This window comes from Nerophis lumbriciformis, linkage group LG08 (assembly GCF_033978685.3).
Source record: "Nerophis lumbriciformis linkage group LG08, RoL_Nlum_v2.1, whole genome shotgun sequence".
Lineage (NCBI taxonomy): Eukaryota > Metazoa > Chordata > Actinopteri > Syngnathiformes > Syngnathidae > Nerophis > Nerophis lumbriciformis.
Window position 1 is genome coordinate 18,181,394 of NC_084555.2, and position 24,302 is coordinate 18,205,695.

The following is a 24,302-nucleotide window of genomic DNA, read 5'->3' on the forward strand; positions in this document are numbered from 1 at the left end:
TACATTAAATTTCTTTAAAATACGCCCAATTTATTACATCTCCTATCTTGTATGCCAGATTGTTTATAAAGGGATTGTTTTTTTGTTGTTGTTTTAATTCATTATGTTTTTTATTAATATCTGAATTGTTTAGCCTGATGCATGAAAGTGTCTCATTTTGTTTGTAGATTCACTAAAACATTTTACTCAAAACTTATAGGACATCATTTGCTCTTATTGTATTGTTTTATTCTGTACTTGTACTCATTTTATTGTATATGTATTGATTTTATGACACATTCAAAGACATAAAACATCTCACAATAAAATCCATAAAAGCTGTTTTTTAAATACAAATTGTAAGTCAAATACTAAACAGTACCAAACACACACTCAAAGACAAGTGCAAAAGTAATATTTAATGAAAATATAATAATTTACATTTAATTTTTTCAGTGTGGATTAAAACACTCAGTTACAAGGTGGGTACGCTATATCAATACTGACAATATTTATGAAATATCACTATATATGCCCTTATTAGTGTGCAGTTTAATTAGATTTTAAGTGTGTAGCTTATGTCGCATATGCAGTATGACAGTTGTTTCCAACAAATCTGATAAAACATAAATCAATTTTTGAAGAAATCATGTTATGGCACAATCTCAGCAGCATATTTTACATAGTAATGTATGTAAAAAACACTTGTAGGCTTGAAATATAATTCATTTTATGCTTCTATAGTTGTTATTGCATGGCTTTTTTGCGCTTTGCTCTTGCAGTTCAGGCTGTTGGCAAACTAGCTTAAACTATTCAAACCTCCAACATTCGTCAGAGAAACAAACACAGACAATTATTACTCATTTAGTTGCTCACTGTTATTGCACTCTTGGAAGACAGTTAGAGGCAAACAGAAATCCTCCTTGTGCAAAAGGAAACATGGGGCTGAAGGCATGCAGCAGCACCGCCCCCTCCTGCAGTGGAAACAATACTGCAGTCAGAGCTCGCCTCTGGGAAGAGAATGACAGTCAATGTAAGTTTGAGTCATTATCATCATGATGTGAAAAGACAATTATGGCATATTTGTGTTGTGATATACCCGGGCCATTGTCGTCTCTTGTCTGTCAAAGGTACGTAAACAACTCCCATCAGAGCTCTTTTGAGGAAGGTCCCATCACTCTGGCGGTCGTACTGTTCGAGCACCTGACTGCCGCCATCGGGGCCCACAGGGAGCACCAACCGCCCGCCAGGCTTCAGCTGCTCTAAGAGCTTTCCAACAAAAAATAACAAAGAACATGTCTCAAAACTTTACAATTCAAACCAGCCAACACAAAAAGACCTCAATACAATAACTATGCACAATACAATAATCCCTTGTTTATCGCGTACATGAAACTAATTTCCGCAAAGAAAATAATTATTAATTATACATCATACCTTTTCTTAGCTAGAGCATTACAATTTTTTAAATACTTTCTTAATATGTTTTTCAACATTATGAGAGCCCTCTAGACATGAAATAACATCATTTAGTCACCTTTACACTCTTATTAATGCTGCCTGAGGCTGAGCCAATCAGTGGCCACAATACTGAACAGCACAATCTGTGTGGTTTGGCCTCATCTAATGGCCAATACTACTGTAGTATTTATATTTTATAGAACAGAAAGTTTGATCATATTACGCCTATACTGGCTCACCTGCATTGGCTTCCTGTGCACTTAAGATGCGACTTTAAGGTTTTACTATTTACATATAAAATACTAAACGGTCGAGCTCCATCCTATCTTGCTGATTGTATTGTACCATATGCAGAGGTGGGTAGTAACGCGCTACATTTACTCCGTTACATCTACTTGAGTAACTTTTGGGATAAATTGTACTTCTAAGAGTAGTTTTAATGCAACATACTTTTACTTGAGTATATTTATAGAGAAGAAACGCTACTTTTACTCCGCTCCATTTATCTACATTCAGCTCGCTACTGGCTACTGATTTTTATCGATCTGTTAATGCACGCTTTGTTTGTTTTGGTTTGTCAGACAGACCTTCAAAGTAGGATCTATCGCATGCCTGCGTTTCACCAATCAAATACAGTCACTGGTGACGTTTCACTCTGTTTCACCAATCAAATACAGTCACTGGTGACGTTTCACCAATCAAATGCAGTCACTGGTGACGTTTCACTCCGTTTCACCAATCAAACAGAGCCAGGCGGTCACATGATTAACAAGCTTAAGCTTACATGAACTCAACGTCAAATTTGAGGAAGCACATCGCGGTAACTAACGTTAGTAGATATTTTGGCTGTCACCGTAGGCTGATGTTAGCTTCCCTGCTATGAATCACTGTCAAATGTGCATCGTGTGGGGACATTTATTAACGCACTGCAGCCTCATAGACAGACAGACAGAGACACACACACACACACACACACACACACACACACACACACAGTCGCACACACACTCACGCATGCATAAAAACACCAGTCAGAAGTGCACAGTGTGTTCTCAGGTGCAGTCCACACCTATCAGTTTATGGTTTGCGTAAAGGCTAACTTGTTATTTCCTTTGTAATCTCTGCCTACTGAGCCTATGGTGCTGTTAAGTTTTATGTTAATGTATCATTATTTAATATATATTATTGTTTTAGTTGCTTAAGAGATATTCCTGGCTCTGAATTTGCTCATTGCTATTTTTATGTTTTTGTGCATTATTTGTTGCCGTCATCATTAAACGAACAGGATACTCATCAGTTACTCACTACTTGAGTAGTTTTTTCACAACATACTTTTTACTTTTGGTCAAGTAAATATTTGGGTGACTACTCCTTACTTTTACTTAAGTAATAAATCCCTAAAGTAACAGTACTCTTACTTGAGTACAATTTCTGGCTACTCTACCCACCTCTGACTATATGTCCCGGCTGGAAAACTGCAGTCCCCTCCAAGGTTTCTCATTGTATCCGATTGGGTTGAGTTTTTTCTTGATCTGAGCCGAGGAACTTGTTGTGGCTTGTGCAGCCCTTTGAGACACTTGTGATTTAGGGCTATATAAATCAACTTTGATTGATTGATGATATTTTTAACTTAGCCATTTTTATGCTTAATTTAGGGCAAAATGTTATAGACAGTGGTCCCCAAACTACGGCCCGCCAGCATCCAAAATCCGGCCCAAGGGAAGTCCCGAGTAAAAAAAAATAAAAATAAAAAGGTAGTGTATTTTAGTTTCATAATGCCAGAAAGCACACATACTGCCTTAGGAATGGTGGCTGCAGCTGCACCGACGTGAATAGCGTCATATGGCGCTCCCTCTGGGTACCCGAGCCTTCCGTCTCCAACTGTAGACACACATATTGTAGGCATTACTCCTAATATCGCGAAATGACTTTGAATAAAGAGGTGCGCTAACCCACCAACAAGTCGGATGCGTCCAGAGGAGATAAGTTCCGGGTCATCAGCTTGGACGTTCTTTATTGAACTTTGAACCAGCTCGTCAATGTGTTCAACTCCCACCACTCTGCCGCTCTTACCTGTCTGCACGCACGAGAGCCAGGTAGCCATTGAGTGAACCCTAATCCTCGCACTACTTACCATTCGTGCAAAGCAGGCGGTGAGATATCCGCTTCCTGAGCCCACGTCCAAGGCCGACGCCCCTTCAGTGAGTTTGTCGCTCAGCAGTTCTAAGGCATGTGCGTGCTGTCAGAACCAGACACCAGGACATTCAGAGAACAATGTTTTTAAATAACTTGTCATCCACTACTTACCATTAGTGATGGGTACCGTTAACATTTGAATCAATACGCTACCATTTCCCGATACCTGGAAATTTATGCCAATTTTCGGTAATTTTGTGTGTATTAATAAATGTTAATTGTTTGATAATAAAATATTACATGGCAGTACAGTATGGGCTATCTGTGGCAGCACGATTAATCGACATCAAGGTTTTAATTAGTGCGATAAATAACTACAAGAGGCTTTTTTTTCCCTTGCCATCACCGGCATTTGAGTGACAGACATGTCGGCCTACCAGAATTGTTAAGCGTCACATTTGCTCGTCTCTTGCTTCAAACAAGGAGAAAGAGAGCTCTTTTGCTGCATCACTCTTGGCAGCTGAGCACATTTATTTAATAGTAGAATCAAATAAACACAGTGAGCCCTCCTTTTAGTCATTCACAATCTTTGTTTCGATGGGCGGAGAGCGGGGCGCCAGCTTGACACACACAGGAAGCCCAGACAGCCTTGGCACTGACGAAGATGGAAAAAATATGATTATAAAGCCAAATGTTCTGTTGTGGTACTATTTCAGCGTCAGATTGGAAGGGCAATATGAGCCCATCAACACGGACGAACGAACGAGAAAGCCGTGATCAGGTGATGGTAATGAACAGAAAGGCAACGTCCGACGCAGTTTTTCCAACTGGGAAAAAATTAACTTAAAGATGTTCAATATTTATTAAGTTAAAGTTTTGCTTGCAGAAATAGTAAATGGGTTATACTTGTATAGCGCTTTTCTACCTTCAAGGTACTCAACGCGCTTTGACACTATTTCTACATTCACCCATTCACACACACATTCACACACTGATGGCGAGAGCTGCCATGCAAGGCACTTACCACGACCCATCAGGAGCAAGGGTGAAGTGTCTTGCTCAAGGACACAACGGACGTGACTAGGTTGGTAGAAGGTGGGGATCGAACCAGGAACCCTCAGGTTGCTGGCACGGCCACTCTCCCAACTGTGCCACGCCGTCCCCATAAGTCTTAATTAAATAAGAGTCTATTTAATTTTTTTGGTTTGTTTACTTAGTATAACAACATTATTTACCTTTCAATTATAGTAAAGTGGTAAACAATTCTACAGTAAGGAGAAATACAAGTTTATGTTGATTTAAAAAGTTACTTGCATTATTATTATACATTATGATTGCATTACATCGAATCGAATCGAATGGACTTTATTGTCATTATATTTGCATACAACGAGATTAAGGAGTCCAATTTAAGGTGCGGTAGTGGAAACAAATATGGAATAAAAATAAATCACACAAGTAGTAATAAAGATAAAAAATAAGAACTGAAATAAACAGACTAGTATACAATAAAACAATAAGAATTTACAATCCTGTACAATATACAAAATACTGTACAATATACAGGACAAAACAAGAGTACCAAAGTAACAAAGTAACAATCAGTGTCGGACGTATTGCACCAGAAGGGTTATATTGCACAGTAGGGTATTAGGGTAGGATATTGCACAGTAAGGGGGGGGGTGTAAATTAGCATCAAGCTGGCACATTTTAAAGAGTGAACTCTCACTTTACGTTCAAGTTTTTTCTACCAAGTATACTTGCTTTGCTGGTGTTAAAAAAATTGTAACAATACTTGGAGGGAGTTTGGCTGAGTTCGCCCTAAGTGCTGCTTGAGTCATTGCTTCCTTGAGTCTGCGTTTAGTCTGAAACCGTATGTGACGTCTCATGCAACAAAAGGTATCGAAATATGGCACCGGTTGATTTTTGCGCAAATTGATACCCGGTAATACTGGTGGAATTCCGCCGGTGCCTATAAAAGTACAGAATTTAAAACCCCTCCCGACTTACCATGTGTGGTGCACTGATGGTGGCTCTAAAGCCTGTGATGAGAAACAAACAAACTGTCACATTCACCTCCACAGCAAAGTGTTTGCAAAGAAAACATGCAGCAGACCTATGGACTGTGGAGAGTCTGCATATGGGTAATCTCTGGAGTAGATTCCTCTGTCTGTGGCCAGCATGGCATCAAACACTCGGTCACTGTGGATCACACCGTGATCTGTGGGAGCAAATACACTGTCTGACTGTGTATCATCAATAAAAACCACCAACAAATGCATAAAAAAAAAAGTTAAAGTACCAATGATTATCACACACACACTAGGTGCTAGTGATGGGTTGACGAGGCGTCATGAAGCGTTTCGACACATTGCAAAACTGTATTGATACTGTGTCACTAAATACTGACATCTGCTGGACATTAAAAATCCCTACAGGCAACCTATGGACCGACTCAACTGACACTGATTTTATGACCTAGTACAGGGGTAGGGAACCTATGGCTCTAGAGCCAGATGTGGCTCTTTTGATGACTGCATCTGGCTCTCAGATAAATCTTAGCTGACATTGCTTAACACGATAAGTAATGAATAATTCAGCTGGTAATCACAGTGTTAAAAATAACGTTCAAAATATAAAACATTCTCATGCATTTTAATCCATCCATCCGTTTTCTACCGCACCTGTTCAAGAAGTCGCATTAATGGTAAGAAGTATTTTATTTATTATTGGTTAGCTTCAGAATAACAATGTTGTTAAAAAGAATAAGAGACTTATTACACTCAAAAAATGTTGGTCTTACTTAAAAATGCACGCATTTAGTTGTATTCAGTGTTAAAAAATATTATATGGCTCTCACGGAAATACATTTTAAAATATTTGGCTTTCATGGCTCTCTCAGCCAAAAAGGTTCCCGACCCCTGACCTAGTATATACAATAATATAAACCATCCATCCATCCATCTTCTACCCTTTAGGGCCGCGGGGGGCGCTGGAGCCTATCTCAGCTACAATCGGGCGGAAGGCGGGGTATCGCAGGGCCAACACAGATAGACAGACAACATTCACACTCACAACCACACACTAGGGCCAATTTAGTGTTGCCAATCAACTTATCCCCAGGTGCATGTCTTTGGAAGTGGGAGGAAGCCGGAGTACCCGGAGGGAACCCACGCAGTCACGGGGAGGACATGCAAACTCCACACAGAAAGATCCCGAGCCCGGGATTGAACCCCAGACTACTCAGGACCTTCGTATTGTGAGGCAGATGCACTAACCCCTTTGCCACCGTGAAGCCCTAATATGAAATACAATGACTTAATATAAACCAAGTCATTGTATTTCATTTACGATTATTTAATATCTTCATTTAAAATAAAAATATATTTGTATCTTTTTTAGATACAGTCAATAAATAATGTGAACATGTATCATAACATGGAAATCTAAGAGAACGTGTTGTGAATGAGGATGCTTGTGGATTGGGATTTTTTTTTTTTTTACACATTTTTATTTAAAAAACCCAGTTCTTCCAACGTATAACATTTTAGACAATTTCTCATCTTAGTTATTATTTCTCCGGCTGTAGAAATGACCCGCTCACAGGGCACAGTCCGCGTATCGGTCACGTGACCGAAACAGCTCATGATCGGTCATGTGACTTTCTAAAAGCGGTACGCGCACCGACCCAGGGTTTTGCTCTATGAGCTCGACGCATCGGTGTTGTCGGACCCATCACTACTAGGTGTGGTGAGATTACCCTCTGCATTCGACCCATCCCCTTCACCCCCTGGGAGGTGAGGGGAGCAGTGAGCAGCAGCGGTGGCCGCACCCGGGAATCATTTTGGTGATTTAACCCCCAATTCCAACCCTTGATGCTGAGTGCCAAGCAGGGAGGTAATGGGTTCCATTTGTATAGTCTTTGGTATGACAGCTACCTCTAAGTCTGGTCATGAGCTCTTGGTGCGTTTTGCCACTGGACATCCAAGCCATGGTCCGAGACAGCAGCACCCCCATTGGGACCGCCACTGCAACAAGACGCAACACAGCTCGCATCTCCTACACCGGATCTCCCTGCGGGGACATGGCATGACACACCTGGGCAAAAGCAACCAAAGTACTGTAAGTTGATGAACACCAAAACAGTTTGTTTATATACCCTTAGAGCGCGTTTGGGCTTATCAGTACCATTAACAATCAATACACTTGCAGTAAAATCCACCGTAGTCGTATTTTAAACTAAATATTATCGAATAAGATGACTCAAGAGCAATTGTTTACCTGAGCTGCGACGAGTAGGCTTACTTCCGGGTTGTTCCTCGCCTAGCCAATCAGCTGCAGCACTTTCAACCAGAAGTCCAAATAAGCCAATTGAAATATCGTTAGATTTGACCGACATATATAACGTCCAATCATTAGTCACTTTGAACGAAAGTGCGCCGTCGCCCAAAATAAGCCAATCATATGTCAAAGACATTTGACTGACATATGTCATGTCCAATTACTAGTTACCAAACACGGAAGTGCGCCGTTCTTCATTTTAGCTTGTGGAACATGGAGACGGTCCGCTAGTGAGGTTTGTACAGGAAAATACTTTGAATATAAGCGAAAACAGTCCACCTATCGAGTGCTTCAAAACAGGTAAGACCTCTGTTCATATTAGTGGTGAATTACACGATGTAATACTGTATCTTTGGTCATGTTTCAACTGCATATGTGCCGATATATAACAGTTAGCAGTGCCACATACACACGTGTGGTCGTTCAGAAATTAAAGCGGCCAGCTGAGACTTGACTTGTTTGAACGTCGCAGTTTACAAACAGAATGATCGACGACTTCGAGAAACAGGAGGTTCGCACCAGTGGGGAACTCTGGTCCCAAATTTGTGGTCCTGAGACGGACACGTCCTCAGACCACAACACTGACTTTCAAGACTCCTTCCAGCCAGCAGCACACGTCCATGGCCAGTGGAATGGGACCAGCAACACCAGTTCGAGCAGTACTAAATGGGAACCCATGGAGGATTCTGAGACCTACATTGCCAGTTTAGGTTTGCACGTTTTATTAACTAAATCCAACTTGATAACACATTTGCATATAACGTAGAGCAGTGTTTTTCAACCACTGTGCCGCGGCACACTGAGATACAGTCTGGTGTGCCGTGGGAGATTGTCTAATTTCACCTATTTGGGTTAAAAATATTTTTTGCAAACCAGTAATTATAGTCTGCAAATTATGTGTTGTTGTTGAGTGTCGGTGTTATCAAGAGCTCGGCAAAGTAAACGTGTAACACTCTTCCATATCAGTAGGTCATACTTGCCAACCCTCCCGATTTTCCCGGGAGACTCCCGAATTTCAGTGCCCCTTCCGAAAATCTCCCGGGGCAACCATTCTCCCGATTTCCACCCGGACAACAATATAGGGGGCGTGCCTTAAAGGCACTGCCTTTAGCGTCCTCTACAACCTGTCGTCACGTCCGCTTTTCCTCCATACAAACAGCGTGCCGGCCCAGTCACATAATATATGTGGCTTTTACACACACATAAGTGAATGCAAAGCATACTTGATCAACAGCCATACAGGTCACACTGAGGGTGGCCGTATAAACAACTTTAACGCTGTTAGAAATATGCGCCACACAGTGAACCCACACCAATCAAGAATGACAAACACATTTCGGGAGAACATCCGCACCGTAACACAACATACACACAACCGAACAAATACCCAGAACCCCTTACAGCACTAACTCTTCCGGGACGCTACAATATACACCCCCGCTACCATCAAACTCGCCTCCCCATCTCCCGAATTCGGAGGTCTCAAGGTTGGCAAGTATGCAGTAAGTGGCAGCAGGTGCTAATTTCTTTGAACGGAAACAGCGGGAGGCAGCGTGCAGGTAAAATTGTGTCTAATGCTTAAACCAAAAATAAACAAAAGGTGAGTGCCGCTAAGAAAAGGCATTGAAGCTTAGCGAAGGCTATACAGAACAAAACTAAAACTGAACTGGCTACAAAGTAAAGAAAAACAGAATGCTGGACGACAGCAAAGACTTACTGTGGAGCAGAGACGGTGTCCACAAAGTACATCCGAACATGACATGACAATCAACAATGTCCACACAAAGAAGGATAGTAACAACTTAAATATTCTTGATTACTAAAACAAAGTAGATGCGGGAAATATCGCTCAAAGGAAGACATGAAACTGCTACAGGAAAATACCAAAAAAAGAGAAAAAGACACCAAAATAGGAGCGCAAGACAAGAACTAAAACACTACACACAGGAAAACAGCAAACAACTCCAAATAAGTCACGGCGTGATGTGACAGTACACCTACTTTGAGACAAGACCTATAGTGATGCATGGTTGGTTATGGTTTAAAGTCATATCCAACAATTGCAACAACAACTTTTTACTGTCAGCTGAGTTTCGTTTTTTAATGATTTCTGCTGGTGGTGTGCCTCCGGATTTTTTCAATGCAAAAAATGTGCCTTGGATCAAAAGAGTTTGAAAAACACTGACGTAGAGGAGTGATTCCAATCATTGTCTTTGCTTCAGAGAACCGACTGAAGAAGCTGAAGGGTCAGTCGAGTGACGTCACCTCCAGGGACATGCTGCGCTCTTTGTCTCAAGCCAAGAAGGAATGCTGGGATAGGTTCCTGCACGACGCAGAGACCTCAGAGCTATTTCAAAGCGGCGACATGGATGAGAGGTATGATGGAACATGGACGTGACCTAAAGCTGTGGTCCCCAACCACCGGTCCGTGACGCATTTGCTACCGGGCCGCACAGAAACATAAATTAATTTATAAACTACCGCATTTTCTCCGACTTAACTTTTGCCTTTCCCACTAAACACACCAATAAGCTTGTTGGGACAATGCACATTAATGGACATCCATCCATCTTCTTCCGCTTATCCGAGGTCGGGTCGCGGGGGCAGCAGCCTAAGCAGGGAAGCCCAGACTTCCCTCTCCCCAGCCACTTCGTCCAGCTCTTCCTGTGGGACCCCGAGGCGTTCCCAGGCCAGCCGGGAGACATAGTCTTCCCAACGTGTCCTGGGTCTTCCCCGCGGCCTTCTACCGGTCGGACGTGCCCTAAACACCTCCCTAGGGAGGCGTTCGGGTGGCATCCTGACCAGATGCCCGAACCACCTCATCTGGCTCCTCTCGATGTGGAGGAGCAGCGGCTTTACTTTGAGCTCCCCCCAGATGGCAGAGCTTCTCACCCTATCTCTAAGGGAGAGCCCCGCCACCCGGCGGAGGAAACTCATTTCGGCCGCTTGTACCCGTGATCTTGTCCTTTCGGTCATGACCCAAAGCTCATGACCATAGGTGAGGATGGGAACGTAGATCGACCGGTAAATTGAGAGCTTTGCCTTCCGGCTCAGCTCCTTCTTCACCACAACGGACCGATACAGCGTCCGCATTACTGAAGACGCCGCACCGATCCGCCTGTCGATCTCACGATCCACTCTTCCCTCACTCGTGAACAAGACTCCGAGGTACTTGAACTCCTCCACTTGGGGCAAGATCTCCTCCCCAACCCGGAGATGGCACTCCACCCTTTTCCGGGCGAGAACCATGGACTCGGACTCGGAGGTGCTGATTCTCATCCCAGTCGCTTCATACTCGGCTGTGAACTGATCCAGTGAGAGCTGAAGATCCTGGCCAGATGAAGCCATCAGGACCACATCATCTGCAAAAAGCAGAGACCTAATCCTGCAGCCACCAAACCAGATCCCCTCAACGCCTTGACTGCGCCTAGAAATTCTGTCCATAAAAGTTATGAACAGAATCGGTGACAAAGGGCAGCCTTGGCGGAGTCCAACCCTCACTGGAAACGTATCTGATTTACTGCCGGCAATGCGGACCAAGCTCTGGCACTGAGCATACAGGGAGCGGACTGCCACAATCAGACAGTCCGATACCCCATACTCTCTGAGCACTCCCCACAGGACTTCCCGAGGGACACGGTCGAATGCCTTCTCCAAGTCCACAAAACACATGTAGACTGGTTGGGCAAACTCCCATGCACCCTCAAGGACCCTGCCGAGAGTATAGAGCTGGTCCACAGTTCCACGACCAGGACGAAAACCACACTGTTCCTCCTGAATCCGAGGTTCGACTATCCGGCGTAGCCTCCTCTCCAGTACACCTGAATAGACCTTACCGGGAAGGCTGAGGAGTGTGATCCCACGATAGTTAGCGCACACCCTCCGGTTCCCCTTCTTAAAGAGAGGAACCACCATCCCGGTCTGCCAATCCAGAGGTACCGCCCCCGATGTCCACGCGATGCTGCAGAGTCTTGTCAACCAAGACAGCCCCACAGCATCCAGAGCCTTAAGGAACTCCGGGCGGATCTCATCTACCCCTGGGGCCTTGCCACCGAGGAGCTTTTTAACTACCTCAGCAACCTCAGCCCCAGAAATAGGAGAGCCCACCACAGACTCCCCAGGCACTGCTTCCTCATAAGAAGACGTGTTGGTGGGATTGAGGAGGTCTTCGAAGTATTCCCTCCACCGATCCACGACATCCGCAGTCGAGGTCAGCAGAACACCATCCCCGCCATACACGGTGTTGATAGTGCACTGCTTCCCCTTCCTGAGGCGGCGGATGGTGGTCCAGAATTGCTTCGAAGCCGTCCGGAAGTCGTTTTCCATGGCTTCCCCGAACTCCTCCCATGTCCGAGTTTTTGCCTCTGCGACCGCTGAAGCCGCACACCGCTTGGCCTGTCGGTACCCGTCCGCTGCCTCAGGAGTCCTATGAGCCAAAAGAACCCGATAGGACTCCTTCTTCAGCTTGACGGCATCCCTCACCGCCGGTGTCCACCAACGGGTTCTAGGATTACCGCCACGACAAGCACCAACTACCTTGCGGCCACAGCTCCAATCAGCCGCCTCGACAATAGAGGCGCGGAACATGGTCCATTCGGACTCAATGTCCAGCACCTCCCTCGTGACATGTTCAAAGTTCTTCCGGAGGTGGGAATTGAAACTCTCTCTGACAGGAGACTCTGCTAGACGTTCCCAGCAAACCCTCACAATGCGTTTGGGCCTGCCAGGTCTGTCCGGCATCCTCCCCCACCATCGCAGCCAACTCACCACCAGGTGGTGATCGGTAGAAAGCTCCGCCCCTCTCTTCACCCGAGTGTCCAAAACATGAGGCCGCAAATCCGATGACACAACTACAAAGTTGATCATGGAACTGCGGCCTAGGGTGTCCTGGTGCCAAGTGCACATATGGACACCCTTATGTTTGAACATGGTGTTCGTTATGGACAATCTGTGACGGGCACAAAAGTCCAATAACAAAACACCGCTCGGGTTTAGATCTGGGCAGCCATTCTTCCCAATCACGCCTCTCCAGGTTTCACTGTCGTTGCCAACATGAGCATTGAAGTCCCCCAGTAGCACGAGGGAATCACCCGGGGGAGCACTCTCAAGTACTCCCTCGAGTGAATCCAAAAAGGGTGGGTACTCTGAGCTGCGGTTTGGCGCGTAAGCGCAAACCACAGTCAGGACCCGTTCCCCCACCCGAAGGCGGAGGGAAGCTACCCTCTCGTCCACCGGGTTGAACTCCAACGTACAGGCTCTGAGCCGGGGGGAAACAAGAATTTCCACCCCAGCCCGTCGCCTCTCACTGCCGGCAACGCCAGAGTGGAGAGAGTCCAGCCCCTCTCGAGAGAACTGGTTCCAGAGCCCTTGCTGTGCGTCGAAGTGAGTCCGACTATATCTAGCCGGAACTTCTCCACTTCGCGCACTAGCTCAGGCTCCTTCCCCCCCAGCGAGGTGACGTTCCACGTCCCAAGAGCTAGCTTCTGTAGCCGAGGATCGGACCGCCAAGTGCCCTGCCTTCGGCTGCCGCCCAGCTCACATCGCACCCGACCTCCATGACCCCTGCTATGGGTGGTGAGCCCATTGGAGGGGGGACCCACGTTGCCTCTTCGGGCTGTGCCCGGCCGGGCCCCATGGGGACAGGCCCGGCCACCAGGCGCTCGCCATCGTGCCCCACCTCCGGGCCTGGCTCCAGAGGGGGGCCCCGGTGACCCGCGTCCGGGCGAGGGAAATCTGGGTCCTTGTTTTTTATTATTCATGGAGGTCTTCGAGCCGCTCTTTGTCTGATCCCTCACCTAGGACCAGTTTGTCTTGGGAGACCCTACCAGGGGGCATAAAGCCCCCGGACAACATAGCTCCTAGGATCATTGGGGCACGCAAACTCCTCTACCACGTTAAGGTGGCAGCTCAGAGAGGAGATTAATGGACATATAAAATGTTAATGCACCAGATTGTAGTCTAAATCTAATTTTGCGTGCTCATTTTTTTGCTGGTTTTATCTGTCACACGTAGAAAGCCAGTCCGTGAAATTAATGCATTCATTAAACCGGTCCCTGGTAGAAAAAAAGTTTGGGGAACCCGGCCCTAAAGGATAACAAGAGTTACTAGGTTTGACATTTACTGTGTTGATGGACCACACTTTCACGTAGGGAATAATGGAAATAATCTGTTCCGTGGTCAAGCTGTGACCATCCTTGAGTCACATTTGAACATTCCTCACTATCATACAAGTGGAAAAAGAACCACTTAACCACTGTTACAGCGAAGTAGAAAACAATAAAACACTCAAGTTTAACTGTCATGAGAAATGGAAGAGTGCGATGAGAAAGTTCAGTTGTTGCCTAATTTTTTTGGGCATTCATGTCGTCACACAATTGTACAAAAAACTAGCTTTGTATTGTTTTTTTGTGCCAAACTTAAATACATATTAAATCAGGGGTGTCAAACTCATTTTAGATCGAGGGCCACATGGAGAAAATTCTACTCCCAAGTGGGCCGGACTGGTCAAATCCCGGCACGATAACTTAAAAATAAAGACAACTTCAGATTGTTTTTTTTGTTTAAAAATAGAACAAGCACATTCTGAAAATGTACAAATCATAATGTTCTTGGGGTTTTTTCACACTTGCATGTTGCGGTTAATAATTTATTTGTCGTTATTTATATTTTCTGATTTAGTTTGATAATGTTAATTTTCAATCAAGATAAAAAAAAAATATATCAAAATCAAATTACAGGATGTTATTTATGTAGTTTGATCATTGTCCTCGACTGAAGTGCTTAACATCATGTGGTTTATTTTGTACCAATGTAGCATCATCTACAAAGATACAAAGAATTGCTATTGCGACATCCAGTGGACACATTTAGAACAGCTGTTTCTTTCATTCAAAAATTTCAGGTTAATTTTTATACTTGGCAAACTCATCCTGCGGGCTGGATAAAACCTGTTTGCGGGCCTGATGCGGCCCTCGGGCCGTACGTTTGACACCACTGTATTAAATCAAATAAAATATGAATTATGTGTTTGTGTTGTGAAAAAATTTATTAAATTGTCCATGCATTAATTCATGTACTAATGGTTAATTACATAATCAATTTGTGTATTTGTTGGATTTTTTTTTTTTTTTAATATTTATTACTATTCAAATTAAATACATATAAATGTAATAAAATAGGAAATAATGGTTTATATTGTAAACAAATGTATCAAATTGTCCATTAATTAATTTACTCGTGGTTTACTACATCATCAATATGATTGTGTTTCATTAGATTTGTTAATAATTTTTTTAATTAAATAAATATTAAATCTAATTTAAAATGAAAGTGTTTTTATTGTGAAAGAATGTATTCAAATTGTCCATGAATTAATTTACTAATTGTTTATTACATACATTAATTAGCTTTTTTAAGATTTAAAGGGGAACAGCACTTTTTTGGAATTTTGTCTATCATTCACAATCCTTATATGTAAGAGAAGACCACATATTTCTTTTTTTATGCATTCTAAATATGAAATAAATGCGATCAAAAGTCCGCTTACAATGAAGCCTATGGGAGCCGCTCTATTCTGCCTATGAAGCCCTTAAAAAAGCCCTTATTTACAAGAAACTTCTACAGTCAAGGAAGCATAAAGATAGGAAACATTCTAAAAAAAAAGTGCAGTTCCCCTTTAATGTTATTTAAAATAAATACATATTAAAATTAAATATACAATAATGGTTTATATTGTGAAATAACATTAAAAATTTCCATGAGCTAATTTAATAAGCAGTTTGTGTATGTCATTGTATTTAAAAAAAAAATATTTAAAGTAAATATATCAAATCTAAATAAATATGAAATAATGGTTTCTTTTCCCGGGTTCGATCGCCAGGCTCGGGGTCTTTCTGTGTGGAGTTTGCATGTTCTCCCCGTGACTGCGTGGGTTCCCTCCGGGTACTCCGGCTTCCTCCCATCTCCAAAGACATGCACCTGGGGATAGGTTGATTGGCAACACTAAATTGGCCCGAGTGTGTGAATGTTGACTGTCTATCTGTGTTGGTGACTTGTCCAGGGTGTACCCCGCCTATAGCCCCAATGCAGCTGAGATAGACTCCAGCACCCCCCGCAACCCTGAAAGGGACAAGCGGTAGAAAATAGATGGGTGTGAATGTGAATGCTGTATATCTGTGTTGGCCCTGTGATAAGGTGGTGACTTGTCCAGGGTGTACCCCGCCTTCCACCTGAGTGCAGCTGTGATAAACTCCATCGCCCCCATGACTCGAGAGGTTGGATGGATTAAAAAGTGCCAGGAAATACTTAAAAAGGAAATATAAATTGGTCATGTTTAGATGACATTGTTTTCCCAGCTTGTGTGACTGATCGGACATATTTGTATTGACTTTGGAAAAGACCTGTAACTTATGTCTTCCTTCCTAGCGCCCTGGAACACTTCAAGAGGTGGTTGGTCCCGGAGAAGGTGGCAGTCAGTGCAGAGGAGCTGGAGTTTCTGCTGAGGCCGTCTCAGACGAAGGAGCCCACCCAGGTAGAGCTGCATCAGCAAGAGAAGGAAGAGGAGGAGGAGGAAGAGTGCCACCATCCTGAGGAAGATGACCCTCAGAGCCCTGAGAAATAAGACACTAACAATATTAGTTGTTATTTTACATCTTTGGTCTGTAATTATTTCACTTTTTTTTTTTTTTTTTTTTTTTTTTTACATCACAAGTTATTTAGGACCACCATGAATATGTAGTATAATGTTGTAAAAAGTTTCATCATCGTGATACAATAAAATGTGTTTGTTTATACCTTCATTCCTTTTCTATACCTGATCAGGTTCAGGGTGACCTAGACTAGAGCCAGAGCGTATCCCAGCAAGGCTTGGTACACCCCTTGACTGGTCGTCGGCCAATCACAGGGAACATACAGACTAACAAGCATTCAAATCAAGTCAAACTTTATTTAGATAGCACTTTTCATACACAGCCTAATGGCGAACAAAGTGCTGTATGGGGAAAAAAAAGAAAACACACACACACACACACACGAACACCATTGACAAAGCAAAAACTAAATATGGCATGGCTCTGAGGATTTGAGGAAAAGTGTTACCTTTGAAGCATCTACACGACATCTAAGTTTAGTATGTACAGTGTATATATATAAATTGTAAATATTACATTAAGTTAATACAAGCAAATGAGAGAATAGTAATAAGAGACAAAATAAAATAAAGTGTAAAATGATCCGTAAAAAGGTGTCTTTTTTATTTTTTTTTAATTTATAGCAGGGTTATTCAACTACAGTAACGAAGGGGGCCGCAGTTTCAAGAGCCCAAAGATTCAGGGGCCGGACATCAAAATATGGATGTTTTGTCAGAAAGTGCCGCCGCAGGTTATATTTCTTTAAGACCGAGTTTACTAAATTGCAAAGTAAACTTCAGCTTTCACACTGCACTGTCAATAAATTCAGCATTCTGCCCTCACTACTCGTTTCAAGCGTGTGCAGCTAGTTAAAAGCATGAAGAAACAGAAGCTCCAGAAGTTTTGTTGAGTATTGATGTTCCTTTTTTGGAATTATTTTCGTTCCTTAGTGTTATTTCTTTTCACCTGTTCATTTAAGTTTGTACGAATGAAAATATAAACATAAAATGAACAAATGTAAAACATTTTACATAATGTTAAGGAGCGCCGTAAAAATTGCTGATCTGTTGGCGGTCCCGTCTTGTCTCCTTGTAACGTATGTCTGCTCTTAGTGGGACTGCCGAAAATGTACTTTTCAGTTCTTATGTGTCTTGTGCATGTTAAGAATTTACAATAAATCATCTTGAATCTTGAACAATGTCCATTGTGTATTTTACATTAATAAAATAGAAGTTATACTGTTAATACATACACACAACTACAAATGTTTACACATAGAAAATTACACAACATTCACACACCAAACATTGCACATAAGGTGTAGCATTATCACCCTCTACTGGTCAAAGTTAGCATTACATGTATTAAACAAACTTTGATCGTCAGTTATTCTCAGACAAATAACCATCAATACAAAAGACATCACAAAGTCAGCAATTTCAATACAAAATTAAAGCTGCAAGCAGCGATGGACGGGACCGACTTTGACGGCGCATAAAATCCAAACAGGAGCAGTAATTAAAACTCTTTGGTCAACTTTTAATCAGAAGGGTTCAATCTCTCTCCTGTGCTAGTTTGAAGCCGACACGACAAACGCGCTCAGAGGAGATGTTTGAAAAAAAGTGACTGTTTTTTACAAAACTTTTGTTTTGAAGGGGGAATTGCAAACTTCCTGTTGATTTTTGCTGGGGGTTGTCAATATATGAAATGTAGGTCTAAGAGAGACCTACATAGAGATGTTTGTTTCATGTCTCTAAGACATTTCTACTGGAAGTTGCAGGCAGTTTTGTCTGAGTTTTCTTTCTACGAGCAGTTGTGTCTGTGTTTTCTTCCTAGGGGGCGCCAGAGCGCAATTTTGAGTTTTTTTATTAGATCGCAATTTTTTGCCAGTCCTGATGTGTGTCTAGTTTGGTGAGTTTTGAAGCATGTTAAGGGGGTCAAACTACAGCTCAAAGAGGCAAAAGTGAATGTTTTTACTAAACTTTTGTTTTGAAGGGGGAATCACCAACTTCCTGTTGATTTTTGCTGAAGGATGTCAATGTATGAAATCTAGGTCTAAGTCAGACCTACATAGAGGTTTTTCTTTCATATCTCTACGACATTCCTACCGGAAGTTACAAGCAGTTTTTTCTGTGTTTTTTTCCTAGGGGGCGCTAAAGCGCAATTTTGAGTTTTGGGGTTTGCTTTTTTATTAAATGGCAATGTTTTCTAGTCCCGATGTGTGTGTCCAGTTTGGTGAGTTTTGAAGCATGTTAAGGAGGTCAAATTACAGCTCAAAGAGGCAAAAGTTAATGTTTTTACTAAACTTTTGTTTTGAAGGGGGAATTACCAACTTCCTGTTGATTTTTGCTGAAGGTTGTCAATGTATGAAATCTAGGTCTAAGTCAGACCTACATAGATGTAGTTTTTCTGTGTTTTTTCCTAGGGGGCGCTAGAGCGCAATTTTGAGTTTTAGGGTTTGGTTTTTTTATTAGATGGCAATTTTCGCCAGTCTTGATGTGTTTGTCAAATATGGTGAGTTTTGAAGCATGTCAAATTACAGCTCAAAGAATCGGCGGTATAATAATAAAGAATACAACGCACGAAATACATTAGGGTTCTCTGTCCCAAAGGGACATTGCGGTCCTTAACAAACTAAATATATTTATGCACACATTATATCTACTTACGAATGTTTGACCAAGTTTCGTGATGAAGCTTACATGCTGGCATTTCTACCATTGTTGCTGCTTCTCTGGATGAGTCTTCTTCTACTCACCCCACTGCTGCTTCACTGTGACACATGTGCCCCGCGGTTGCCCCCTGCGGAGTGGCGGGAGTACTGCATACATGATCAAACCTAGTTTCAATGGATTCATCAAGCATATTTGGGTGATGTTTGGCGGGCCGGATGTGGCCCAGTTGTTAAGGCTTGCGATATGGACTATCTAGTTGCCGATTATTAACCTAACATCTCACAATATTATGTCAGACCCACTCGACATCCATTGCTTTCGGTCTCCCCTAGAGGGGGGGGGGGGGGGTTACCCACATATGCGGTCCTCTCCAAGGTTTCTCATAGTCATTCACATCGACGTCCCACTGGGGTGAGTTTTTCCTTGCCCTTATGTGGGCTTTGTACCGAGGATGTCGTTGTGGCTTGTGCAGCCCTTTGAGACACTTGTGATTTAGGGCTATATAAATAAAGATTGATTGATTGATTGATTGATCTCCCAAAAAGGAGAATCGTGGTTTCTCTGTAATGTGACCAAAAAATGTGCTGGCACTTCCTGCAGCAGCTGTGACATTTAACACGCTGCACACGTTTGTTACCCCTGTAGAGCACTTAAATGTCAGCATCTTCATGTAAAACATGCTGCACACTCAACTCATCTGCATCTGTCACACTGACAACTACTTGTTTTTGTTTGAACTGAGTGGAGTTGTACTTTAACAACATTCAGTCTGCAATGAACGTAACCCTCATTGTGTTGCCTTTCAAGATCTTCTATGCAGCAGGAAGTATAATGTTGACATTTATACAGTCGTGGTCAAAAGTTTACATACACTTGTAAAGAACATAATGTCATGGCTGTCTTGAGTTTCCAATCATTTCTACAACTCTTATTTTTTTGTGATAGAGTGATTGGAGCACATACTTGTTTGTCACAAAAAACATTCATGAAGTTTGGTTATTTTATGAATTTATTATGGGTCTACTGAAAATGTGACCAAATCTGCTAGGTCAAAAGTATACATACAGCAATGTTAATATTTGGTTACATGTCCCTTGGTAAGTTTCACTGCAATAAGGCACTTTTGGTAGCCATCCACAAGCTTCTGGTTGAATTTTTGACCACTCCTCTTGACAAAATTGGTGCAGTTCAGCTCAAATTTGTTGGTTTTCTGATATGGACTTGTTTCTCCAGCATTGTCCACACGTTTAAGTCAGGACTTTGGGAAGGCCATTCTAAAAACTTAATTCTAGCCTGATTTAGCCATTCCTTTACCACTTTTGACGTGTGTTTGGGGTCATTGTCCTGTTGGAACACCCAACTGTGCCCAAGATCCAACCTCTGGGCTGATGATTTTAGGTTGTCCTGAAGAAATTGGAGGTAATCCTCTTTTTTCATTGTCCCATTTAAAGCACCAGTTCCATTGGCAGCAAAACAGGCCCAGAGCATAATACTACCACCACCATGCTGGACGGTAGGCTTGGTGTTCCTGGGATTAAAGGCCTCACCTTTTCTCCTCCAAACATACTCCTAGGTGTTGTGGCCAAACAGCTCAATTTTTGAGAGAGAGAGAGAGCGAGAGAGAGAGAGAGAGAGAGAGAGAGAGAGAGAGAGAGAGAGAGAGAGAGAGAGAGAGAGAGAGAGAGAGAGAGAGAGAGAGAGAGAGAGAGAGAGAGAGCTGGAGAAAAACTAGAAATGTGACAAAAAATATATTTGTTTACTTTTGCCACATTTTTGATTTTGGTAATGAAGCCAGAAACATTTTTAAAAAAGATAACAATTTACACGAGACAAGAATCGTTATAATTTTCTTTACTTTTTGGTTTCTGGATTGCCTTACAAATAATCTGTAGCTTTTTTTTTGTCAGGGTTTGGACTTTTCTGTAAATAGTTGTATATTTATGGCTATTGTGCAATCCACTACTATTGTGTAATAATTAGTCTTAGTCATTTATGTGGAGCTTTTTTCTTTTAAAAGTTGTGTTATTGTCATGTATGAGTGTCCTATGTTGCACATGTATCACAACCTTTCTGACATTTTACACTCTGAAGAAAAGCTACTACTATTGCAGCAGCTAATATAAATCTTAATAAACTATTTTATCTGAAGGTTTTTAATCCAGCAGATGGCAATGATGCAACACTAATTCAGTATCAGTGCTGAGTCGATACAGGTAGTGAGTGTGCCGTATACTCACTGAGGCCTCATTTACCCAGCACTAGTAGAAACTGGTATGTATTGACACCAATTATAGCAAAAAGTATACAGTATAAATATAATTATTGATCTGTTTCAATAACGCTTGTTATTCTGAAGGCCAACATGTAGGCCTGTCAGGGTGTCCTATGAGCAACATCTGTCAACTTTGTTGAGAAAAACATGAAAATAACATCATGAGGCTCATTCTTACATTTATGTGGTATTAATGATTGTAACAACAACAACAATTTAAAAAAAATGCCATGAACATTTTTTTTTCTGAAGCGAGCTCAATGTAGGCTTTTTGGTGAGAGCGCCCTCTTGTGGACAAATACTGATACTACTTCTGCAACTACAAAAACATTTTTATGTAGGGAAAAATACAGATATACACTTAATGTATATTTTTCTTCATTTGCATTGGAAGATATGCACACTCTTATAGGCTAAGCCAGGGAAATTAAAATGTATTTTATTAAATAGTGTAAATTACACATTTGACAGAAAAAACAATATTAAAACAATATATTTTACCTGTAAGTATCATACTTGCCAACCTTGAGACCTCCGATTTCGGGAGGTGGGGGGTGGGGGGCGTGGTCGGGGTTGGGACGGGGCGTGGTTGAGGCGGGGGGCGTGGTTGGGGGCGTGGTTAAGAGGGGAGGAGTATGAGTTTCATTTTTTACAGCTAGAATTCACCAACCCGAGTATATATATACCGGTATATATAAATATGTATGAAATACTTGACTTTCAGTGAATTCTAGCTATATATTTATTTATTTATTTATTTATTGAACCCTATGGGTTAGGAATGGGATGGCACTTCAAGTTCATATGTCAGTCAAGGCAGGTGGCCAATTACTTTTGGCAATATAGTGTATGTTTAGGTCAGTTTTAAATGTTGTATTGTTTTATGGTAGTTGATAACAAATAAATGTAACTATGACGTATTTTTTATGATTTTCTCAGCAAAGGTGACAGATTTGTCCACACAGGCTTTCTGGCTAAAATGCCAACATTCCGACCTCTTCAGAATTAAGAGAAATATGTACCGGTAGTTCATGTTTATTACATAATATTGTATATAGAATGTTGATTTTCAATCATATGAATAATAAATAAATAAAATAAATACTTGAATTTCAGTGTTAATTTATTTACACATATACGCACACATAACACTCATCTACTCATTGTTGTACTTGAAAGTACAATGCAATACTATTCCGGGGCAATGGCACCTATCAAATACACAGTAATGAAAACACAGTTGTTCTACTAACTGTACTGTGTGTTATGAGAGTAGAGTATGTGTGTGTGTGGCCCTTTAATAGGTGACAGCATGTGAGGTGAGTGAAGTCAGTGAGTGTGTAGGCGAGAGAAGAGAGGGAGCGGTAGCATGAGTGCTGGGAGGGACTAGTTGGTTTTGTGTTGGATTGGCGGTGTGCAAGCAATCAATAAAGCAAGATTTGCAACTAATCGCTGGACTCATCATTCACCCTAAAGTCGTCCGCTGTGGAGACCCACTGCCGGGTAAGGTGAAGGGTGTTGCCCCGAGCATACATCGGCCCTGGAGAAGTGTCTCCCCTGCGCTCTTTGACTACGGTCTCGTTCTTCTGCTTCGTCTCCTTGTGTGCGCACACTGGACTCAGGTCCGCATGGAGCTGGAGAGGGCGTGGCCTCCAGCTCCGGCTGAATTCCGGGAGAAAATTTCTTCCGGGAGGTTTTCGGGAGAGGCGCTGAATTTCGGGAGTCTCCCGGAAAATCCGGGAGGTTTGGCAAGTATGGTAAGTATTAGGTATGCTACAATGTAGGGCAGACATTTTGGTTTGAGAGCCCCTTGTGGACAAGGGCTGACACTACACCTGCAAAGTGTAAATCCATCCATTTCCTACATCTTGTTCCTCTCAGGGTGGCGGGGGTGCTGGAGCCTATCCCAGCTGCACTTGAGCAGAAGGCGGGACAAGTCGCCACATCAGAATACTTCAAATGTTATTAAACTGTTTGAATTACATAATATGTGATTGAAAATCAACATTCTATATACAATATTATGTAATAAACATGAACTACATATTTCTCTTAATTCTGAAGAGGTCGGAATGTTGGCATTTTAGCCAGAAAGCCTGTGTGGACAAATCTGTCACCTTTGCTGAGAAAATCATAAAAAATACGTCATAGTTACATTTATTTGTTATCAACTACCATAAAACAATACAACATTTAAAACTGACCTAAACATACACTATATTGCCAAAAGTAATTGGCCACCTGCCTTGACTGACATATGAACTTGAAGTGCCATCCCATTCCTAACCCATAGGGTTCAATATGATGTCGGTCCACCTTTTGCAGCTATTACAGCTTCAACTCTTCTGGGAAGGCTGTCCACAAGGTTGCGGAGTGTGTTTATAGGAATTTTCCACCATTCTTTCAAAAGCGCATTGGTGAGGTCACAGACTGATGTTGGTCGAGAAGGCCTGGCTCTCAGTCTCCGTTCTAATTCATCCCAAAGGTGTTCTATCGGGTTCAGGTCAGGACTCTGTGCAGGCCAGTCAAGTTCCTCCACACCAGACTCTGTCATCCATGTTTTTATGGACCTTGCTTTGTGCACTGGTGCACAGTCATGTTGGAAGAGGAAGGGGCCCGCTCCAAACTGTTCCCACAAGGTTGGGAGCATGGAATTGTCCAAAATGTTTTGGTATCCTGGAGCATTCAACGTTCCTTTCACTGGAACTAAGGGGCCAAGCCCAACTCCTGAAAAACAACCCCACACCATAATCCCTCATCCATTAAATTTCAAATTCGGCACAATGCAGTCCGGAATGTACCATTCTCCTG

General features: G+C 42.4%; 2 protein-coding genes across 4 annotated transcripts; one reads left to right on the forward strand and one right to left on the reverse strand.

Annotated features, from left to right (window-relative positions):
• Positions 1-380: 380 nt before the first annotated feature.
• pcmtl (l-isoaspartyl protein carboxyl methyltransferase, like) lies at positions 381-16,457 on the reverse strand. Of its 3 annotated transcripts, none has more exons than XM_061968373.1 (9): positions 16,317-16,457; positions 7,515-7,650; positions 5,693-5,797; positions 5,587-5,618; positions 3,575-3,679; positions 3,397-3,517; positions 3,236-3,321; positions 1,079-1,248; positions 381-989 (listed from the first exon to the last, which is right to left on the reverse strand). In XM_061968373.1, exons 2-9 carry the CDS (start codon positions 7,630-7,632, stop codon positions 977-979), a joined length of 750 nt encoding a protein of 249 aa, XP_061824357.1. In that variant the 5' UTR covers positions 7,633-7,650; positions 16,317-16,457; the 3' UTR covers positions 381-976. The 3 variants fall into 3 exon arrangements, with proteins under 3 accessions (XP_061824357.1, XP_061824355.1, XP_061824356.1); XM_061968371.1 differs by lacking the exon at positions 16,317-16,457 and adding an exon at positions 7,858-7,932 and having other exon boundaries at positions 7,515-7,674; XM_061968372.1 differs by lacking the exon at positions 16,317-16,457 and adding an exon at positions 7,858-7,929.
• On the forward strand, positions 8,059-17,706 carry ccdc32 (coiled-coil domain containing 32). Its single transcript, XM_061968374.1, has 4 exons — positions 8,059-8,217; positions 8,390-8,627; positions 10,140-10,293; positions 16,342-17,706. The coding sequence occupies exons 2-4, from the start codon at positions 8,402-8,404 to the stop codon at positions 16,535-16,537; spliced, it is 576 nt and encodes a 191-aa protein (XP_061824358.1). The 5' UTR covers positions 8,059-8,217; positions 8,390-8,401; the 3' UTR covers positions 16,538-17,706.
• Positions 17,707-24,302: the final 6,596 nt, after the last annotated feature.